Here is a 9155-nt window from a genome sequence, read left to right as displayed (position 1 = left end):
TTATTTTTTTCATATATAATTTTTTTTAAAAAAAATAAAATTATGAAGGGTATTTTTATCATTAGAAAACATTGATATTTTTGGGTAATTTATGAGGATATTAACACAATTGGTAGTTTGGGGCTAGTTTATCTCTAGAATTAAACCGAGGACAAGTGTGATGGACCTTCTTCATGAGCTCAAAGGGTAACGGGCTTTGTTGGGCTTTAGTGAACCTTGTGAGGCTGAGAGAGCCACTAGTACTAAATGGTATGACCAAAAAGAATAATTGCTCGAAACAGCATAGTTCATCAAATATTTGCAATGTCTAGAAAATAATTATAACAAATACATATAAAATGAGGAAAGCAGAAGATGAGTAAGGGAGAGGGTCGGTGTGATTGAATAATTCTAGAAGTCACTCTTATTTTCCTAAAAAATGAGATGACTTTTAAAATGATCATTTGATCAAAATTCAATAATGATTAATCATAAGCTATATGATGATTTAAGTGCCACATCATTCTTAAATCTTTGAAGGGACAAAATTAAGAATGACTTGTAGTATTACTCAGTGTGACTAGATGGTTACGTAGCAAGATAGCTTCTCCCCGATTCTAGAGCAATATGAGTTACTTCTAGCAGTACTGACGTGGGTGAATCTTGTACCTCCCTCTCACACCTTTCTTTTGGAAGTAAAATAATTATATGGTGGCTGTCCTTTTGGAGACTTTTATTTTCTCACATATATATATATATATATATGAATAAAAAATGATATAAGAAGAAAACCAAGGGAACAATACAAACAAGAAGCTGCTCCGGACGTAATATATGGTGGCTTTTGGAAACTCTATTTTCTTATGAATAAAAAATGATATGAGAAGAAATCCAAGGGAACAATACAAACAAGAAGCTGATCCCGCTAACAACACCTGCAGCAGGAGCAACTACGTACACACAAGACAAAAGGCCACAAAAACAAAAAACCAAACAAACAAACACTAAGGGCAACTCCATAGATAGACCAGCCCGAACTACAGTACAACAGAAAAAACCATGAACAAAACGAAAGCAAACAGCTAAACATGATTCTATATATACCATAAAACCCCAAAAGTTAACCAAACATCTACTAACATAAGAGAGTTTGAAACCAGAAAAGAAGTTAACCCTTATCCTAACATGTAACATTATATATATGTCGAAACACAGGTTTACAAACTTCAATTTTGAGTTTTGCATGAAGTATAAACACCTCCTATCCCATATCGATCTAATACGATCAACGGCTCAACGCTATAATAAGTTTTCCTTGCCTTATTATGATGAAAAATGTTTGGTTTTTATTTTTTTGTTTACTTTTTTGTCCATCTCCATATATAGAAGGAGATTAGCAAATTCACCATTAAATAAAAATGAACAAGATCAGATGGATGCATAGAAAAATGACACTGCACACACCTCATAAATGATTGGCTAAAACAAAACCGTTAGCATCCAACTGATATAAAAACTTAATTAGGTTGTCACCAGGTGTCATTTTTGCATAATTATAAAGTAAAAAATAAATTAAGTGATCACTACAATATATAGCGCCGAGCAATGCTCGTCAAACCAGTAATTTAAATATTTAATAAAAGAAGTTGTTAATTAATTATGCAAGCTTATATTTCATAATTTAATATTAGCCAAATATTATTGTAATATTAAGCTGGAGCACGTTGCGAATATTGTATTTCATAACTAATCATATATGCCGACCCGCAATTTATATATATATATATATAAAAAAAAAAAAAAGGTCTATATCATCATGTGCCATATATATTTACTCGTAACAGCCCCATGTTGTCTATTTTTCTATGGTTCTGTTCGCTTGTTATTAATTTACCACGCATGCTCAAGGGTGTAAACGAGCCGAGCTTGAGCGAGCTTCCTTTATTCGGGCTCGGCTTGTTTAAATTTTACTCGAGCTGAGTTTAAGGACAAACCAAAAAAATCGAGCTCGAACTCATAATAAATTGAGCCGAGCCAAGCCAGTTCACAAGCTGGCTCTTATATTTAATTTATTTTATTTTTTTATTATAAATTTAAATTTCAAGTACTCTTAATTATAAACAGCTCAAAAAGTCAGCTTGCATATGAGCATTTGCTTAGTCTGACTAGCGATATATAGAGCTCAAGTCAATACAACAAAGCACTTGGTTTCGAAGAGAAAGGATATGCATCCTTTTATAATAAAATGATACTATTAAAAAAAAAAATCATCAATTTTTAATATTAATATGAGGAATTATGTGAATAATTATTAATTCGAGCCTTATACGAGCTCCTCATGAGCTTAGCTGAGTCGAACCGAGCTAGCTTCATTTAATATTCGAGTTAGGATTCGTGTTCACGAAACGCTTCATTTAATATTCGAGTCAAGCACAAGCCGAGCTTATGCGAGCCGAGCCCGAACTCGCTCACGAGCGGCTTGCTCTCTTAACAGCCCTACGCATGCTCATCATATTAAAAATTAAAATAAAAAATAAAATAAAAATTCTATGCGGATTATTTCTATTTAACTATATATTATCTTTCTACAGCATCCCCACTATTTTGGGTATTTATATATATATTTCATCGCCGAGTTTGAATCTGGTACAGGCTCTACCCAATATTCCACAAGCTCCATTATATTGGGATCCTTCTCCACGCACCCATCAAAGAGAGAAAGCAAGAGATCGAGATGGGCCAGCTTCTCGTTATAATTCTTCTCACTCTTCTACCCATCTCAACGGCTTCTTCAAGCCAAACCTATACAACATATATCAAAACATCATGCAATTCAACGCTATACCAGCAATTATGCTACAACTCCCTCTCCCCATATGCCTCCAAAATCAAAGGAGACCCCAAGAAGCTTTGCAAAACCGCCCTCTCCATAGCCCTGCAGGCCGCCAGCAATGCATCTACCACCGTGTCAAACCTACAGAAACAGAAGACATTGACGAGTTATGAGGCTCAAGTTGTCAAGGATTGCATTGTGAACGTCAAAGACTCCATTGACGAGATCAAGCAATCCCTGCAGGCTATGGACCATTTAAACGGCTCGGATAAGGAGTTCCAGCTGAGCAACATAAAGACGTGGGTTAGTGCCGCCTTGACGGATGAGAACACGTGCACGGATGGGTTTGAGAAAGGGCAGAAAGTAAGCGCGGCAGTGAAGAATAAGATCAGGAATAGTTTATTGGTAGTTGCAAGGCTGACTAGTAATGCTTTGGCTCTCATCAACAAACTCAAAATCTAGCTAAATGATATAAATCGATCTCCTGGTCTTCTTGGCTGGGTGTTTGTTGATTTTTAATTGGTGTTTTGCATGTGTGTTGGAATTTCTTTTTATTTTTTTATTTTTTCAAATTGAATGAGAAATAAGATTTGAATTCTTTGGAATTATTCTGCATGAAATTTAAATGGAGTATTAATTGTATGTCCATTTTGATCAAATCAAAAGTGTTTGTATGGTCATGTTTAGAAGGTATGGCTTTAGTCGTCTTTAGAGATTACAAATGACAACCAATGTACATCAGTTGATGGTAGGGGTGTACAACCGCAACTGCTTTGCTTAGGCGGTTAACGATTATTTTATAACTGGCGATTATCGGTTATTTAAACTAATAACCAGCGGTTTTATAATTATTATTTTTTATATGGGCTTTTTGAGGTGTTTTGGGCCTTTTTGTCTTATTTTTTAGATTTATTTTAAATAGTTTTTTATCAAAGTATTCCAAAAAATAATGAACATGATAAAACCCTATCTCTAACTTGTATTTAAAACGACACCATTTTGGTGTTAAACACCAAAACATCCTCGTTTTAATGTTATATTTTTAATATATTATATTATTATATATAAGGGTATACGGTTAGAAGTTATTAACCACTTTTTTCTACCCCTAAAACTGTTAATCACCCCGCCCTAGGTGATTAGTGATTTTTTATAACCATCTACCAAAGCAATTATGCGGTTAGCAGTTTTAAGCAATTAGCGGTTGCGGGGCAATTATAACCACCCCGTTTGTACACTCCTAGTTGATGGGCCCTTGTTTTAAAATATATATATTAAGGGTTAATAAGCATTGTCATATCATATCAACTAATGTGGTGTAATATGCTTATTTGATATGCTTAGAACATTCCCAATGAATGAGCCAAATGGTACTTTATCTAAAATGGTTAATCAGATTTATAAGAAAACTCCCACATTGGATTAGCTAAAAAAAAAAATGCAAAATGGATATTTGATTAGACTAACAAAAAAAAAAACACACACACACACACACTTTTAAAGGAAGCCCTTTTTTTTTTAGAAATGTTAAAGACCCAACTATTTGGCTCAACTTGGGCACAACTTTGCCCCTCTTTTTTAATTTTTAAAAAAATAAAAGTCTGAAGCAATAATAATATTCTATGTGGTCCTTCTTTTATTTAGTATTTTTTTTATTAAAAAAAATGGAATTTTTCTTCATAAAAATAACCATTTTTATGAAGAAAAATACCATTTTATATATATATACCATTTTTATGAAGAAAAAAGTCCATTAGTAATATGGTGTAATGTGCTTTTTTCTTTTCTTTTTTGAATTGATGTAATATGCTTATTTGATATGCTTAGAAGGCACGGCTTTAGAATTTTAACTTTTAGCCTTTTTTTTTTTTTTTTTCATTTTATAAATAAGCTTCATTACCGATAAATTTTTAAACAAGATTCAACTCACAAGCATATTAAAAAACACGTACCGGTCAGTGAGAACCATATTAACGTTAACAAAATGGCAACAGGATTAACCCTTTTCAAATCATTTCTAAGCAAAGTGCAAATCAAATAAAAATGAACATGCATAATTCTTAAACCTAACGTTTTTACAACTTGTTCATGAAGCAAAAAATAAAGAGAAATGCTAAAGACCCAACTTTTTTGTCCAACAAAAGTCTAACTTTTACCTTTTATTTTTTTTCTAAAAAAAAACAAAATGGAAAATGGAAAAAATGTTTGAAGCAACCCTATCTATTTTTGGCCTTTCTTTTATTTAGTATTTTTTTAAAAATGAAAAATAGTATTTTTCTTCATAATAATGACATTTTCTTAAAAAAAATGACATTATTATGAAAAAAATACCATTTTTCATTTTTAAAAAAATATCAAATAAAAGAAAGACAAAAAATAGATAGGGTTGCTTTAAACATTTTTTTCATTTTTTATTTTATTTTATTTTTTAAAAATAAATAAGGCAAAAATTAGACTTTTGTTGAGCAAAAAAGTTGGGTCCCTATCATTCCTAAAAAATAAAGTGCTTGCATGGGACATTGTAGCGAATAGCGATCTTCTCTCAATAAAGTGCTTGCGTTGCACAAGAGCATAAAGCAACCCGCTGTCATCAAAAAACAATATTATTTGCTTCACGCACTTCCTTCTTGCTTGATTCTCCTCCGAATCTATCTTCTTACGTCTGCAAATTAATTTAGCACACACCCATTAGCACTTACACAAGACATAAACCCACGGTAATACACAAAAATCTAACATCCCATGGGGCAAAAAAAGAAAAAAAAAAAGAAAGAAAGGCAGCAACAGTGGTACTAATATAGATTTTCAATATTTAAAATCAAATGGAAATTAAAACAAGCAACTTACAGTATATTGCAATATGCTAAGACAGTGGGTAATCCACGGCATATTTTTGGTTCCATCGCATAATTATGGTCCCACACAACTGATATGCTTAAAGTCTTTTCTTGTAGCGTATGAGAAACATCAACTACAACACAACGAAGATAATCATCATCCGCACATTGTAAGAGGCAAAACCTCTGCTTCTCCAGATGGAGAAAGGCAGGACATCTAGCCTCGCCGCCCAAGATTCCATAATCTTGGAAAAAGAAAATTCCGTGACCTTTTAGACGCCCTTCTACCCACATATTCAAACCCAAATCGTAGGCAATGAATAGTATATCATCTTTCAATACGTTCTCGCGTTCAATCCAGTATAAAGTGTTGCCTACACTTGCAGCTCTTCCTGCCCAATCCTCTTTACACATATGATGGAGCTTCCGCTTAGCCGGCACAAGCAATCCCCAAGATCTATGCTGCACGTTATATACATAGAAGATAGCAGAAGAGTGATCATTCGCTGCACAGTAAGCTACAATAATCCTTTCTGGATTTTCAAGAACTGCAGAAATGACCGTACATTCCGGATATTTTACTGGATATTTTGGAGGGTTAGGGAGAGTTTCCCATTTTCAATTGGCGGGATCAAAAACCTCACCCCAATAATAATGAAGAGGAGGTGTTTGAAATTCATCATTACGAACATAAATCTTATTGCCTAGAACCGAAGCTAACGGGTGATATCTCCAAGAGAGCATCGGAGAAATAGGGATAAATTCTTTAGCGGCATAAGGACTAACCCGCAATCTGTAAACGTCGTGAATCGCAAGTACTCGCGACCCAGCATGGCTCAAGCCACCAAAACCGTAAATGTGGGAGCCTAGGACGGCTAAGCAGCCGAGCGAGGGAACTTTTCCTTTCCAAAAAGGAAAGAGCGGTTTCGGGTAAACTTTACCGGGACCGTCGGCGTGAACATTAATCATATCCCACTTGGTAGGTACCCACATAATTCCATCATCCTCCAACTGAGCCTCCTGTTCATCCACACAAAAAACGATGTCGTAAGAACAAGCAGAAGAAGGTGCTGTAATATATGTTACAAACATTTGTTTGAAAACATTTTATGATTTGATATTATGAGTTTTTATTCAGTTTTACGGTTTTGACCGTTGGAATTAATTGCCAAGCTTTTATGGAAATCATTTGAAGCATTAACAAATTTTTCCAGTTTTGATGTTATGACCATTTGGTCATTAACCCAATTATTTTTTTTTTCCCGTTTATGACCTTTGGAGTTATCAAGCTTTTATGGGATTTTGAGAACCAAGTTTTATAGTTTTAGTTTTTTTTTTTTTTTTTACCGTTACGACCGTTTGGTCATTAGAACTTCTTTATGATATTAAAAAGCTTTTTCAGCACTTATGTCTATATATAAGATCACCTTTTATGAGAAATATACGGTGTTGTAAAACACATTCAGAAAAATATATTTCAAGCTATAAAATTATATGTTATATGATCCCTTTATTTTTAAGTCCTCCATCTATTTTGATAAAAGGGTTGTTCTACTAGTCTTCGTTATTGGAAGTGCGTCCTTAACGAAGGTAGACTCTATAGTCTAATCCTGGGAGGTTGCGTGTCAAAAGATCCGATCGCATCGAGTTATACACTCCGGGAGGTACGAATCAACCTTTAAGGACAACGCTCTTACGTGATTCTATAGCATTGTGAGATCTTTCCATACTCTACTTTTCATCTCTTGTATTTTATTTATTTTATTGTTAATTTTCTTATTGTAATTATCTTGTATCAATGAGTATTTGTGCACCATCCAAAATTATTTCCAACAATCTTAAAGGTTGATTATGATGGTTGCACAAATATTTTGATTAGTATCATAACAATAGTATTTAAACTTATGAGAAGTCAAATACTATAAAAGTTTGTGGTATACAATTCGCATACGAGAATGATGAAATCAATTCTTGGGTGGAAAGATTTTGTTGTGAAAAATTCTGATAATTGATTTGTTTATCAGAAAAAGAGCTTAATCTCATGTGTAGGTATTGAAAGTGAAAATATTTTAATTGAAAGAGTTTTTGATTATTTGAACTCAAATTTATGTTAATTTAATTTGTTTGTCAAATAATCTTTTATTGTTGGGTTACTATTCTTACAATAAATAGAATTAAGCCTTTTTATGGATTTGTAGAACTTAGCATTTTCTTTGTTATGTTGTGCTAAGCTTGGCTGGAAAACATCCATGTAGATTAATAATAATAACAATGAGTAGTTTCTCATGGTGTGATGGAAAAAATACATAGGTATTGCTAATTGTGTGCAGAGAATACCACTTTGCTAAAGATTTTTGCAGGTAAGCACATAATAGGAGGAAGAGATATGGTGTGCATATTGAGTCGATTGGTTCTCACGACACCTTGTTGGCATGTAGTGACGACAATCTATTTTGAAAGATCTTGGAGTAAAGCTGTTGGCTCCGCTGTGAGTTTTAAACTCTGATTCATAGGTCTTATTTTTTAAGACATAATATACATTTCATTTATTAAAATAAAAAAAAATTGAAGTTATGATGGTGCTCCTTGATTGAATTAAAGCTAGTGCAAAATTTTATAATTACATGAATTTTGCATATGAGAAGCGGTGGCTTCTATTGATTCATCTATTTTTTTTAAAAAAAAAAAAGAAATAGTATCTAGCATTTATGTTAGTTATGACATGCTAGATTAGCATAACCATTTTAAGTTATTTGGTAGTTCCTCATATATATCATTCAACTTTCAAATTTCACTGACATGATGGTCCAGAATAAAATATATGTGATTATTGAGGTTCATTTGATACATGATAAATTTATCATATCATAAGAATGATATCATTGGCGTATTTATTAAAATGAGTCAATAATAGTTAATTATTATTTGGTTGGACTTGATACTTTGCATATTTATTGGGGCTTTAGTTAAAAAGATTTTATTTTTAAAATCTTGATAGAACTTGAAATATGCAACCCCTATATGTATAATATATAAGGATCATGTTGAAAAATCACAAGTGGTGATTAGTAATTTTAAAACATCTTTAGAACTGTCAACTGACAGAAAAGAAAGAAGAGTAAATAATAGATCATACTTATAGAAAATGAGCTCATAGAAGTCATTTCTTAAAGCATTTGTGTGCTATTATTAAAAAATTTATTTTCTTATGACTTTTTGGTTTATTCCATTAATATTTAGCATGATAGATTTATACATGTAAATCTTGCCTACATCAAGAGAATGAAGAGAAATTAGAATACTGGAATAAATTATGAATGGTATGATTATCAGTTTTTAGGCTATCTACCAAAGTGTGGGAGGAAGCCATTATTTTGTTTGTCACATTCATAAGCATTGTTTGGAATACCTTGAAGTGTGGGGGTATTTAACAAATGTTATGTTACCCAAACCTAAAATGAGAAAACTTGGTTTTAAAACCTATGATTGTGATTTTATTGGTTTTA

General features: G+C 32.6%; 1 protein-coding gene across 1 annotated transcript; it reads left to right on the top strand.

Annotated features, from left to right (window-relative positions):
* The first annotated feature begins 2713 nt into the window (after positions 1-2713).
* LOC132182001 (pectinesterase inhibitor 4-like) lies at positions 2714-3274 on the top strand. Its single transcript, XM_059595215.1, has one exon. The coding sequence runs from the start codon at positions 2714-2716 to the stop codon at positions 3272-3274; it is 561 nt and encodes a 186-aa protein (XP_059451198.1).
* Positions 3275-9155: the final 5881 nt, after the last annotated feature.

The sequence above is a fragment of the Corylus avellana genome, chromosome ca5, assembly GCF_901000735.1.
Source record: "Corylus avellana chromosome ca5, CavTom2PMs-1.0".
NCBI classification, from domain to species: Eukaryota; Viridiplantae; Streptophyta; class Magnoliopsida; order Fagales; family Betulaceae; genus Corylus; species Corylus avellana.
The sequence above is the reverse complement of the archived record's forward strand: the minus strand, read 5'-3'. Positions and strand labels throughout refer to the sequence as shown.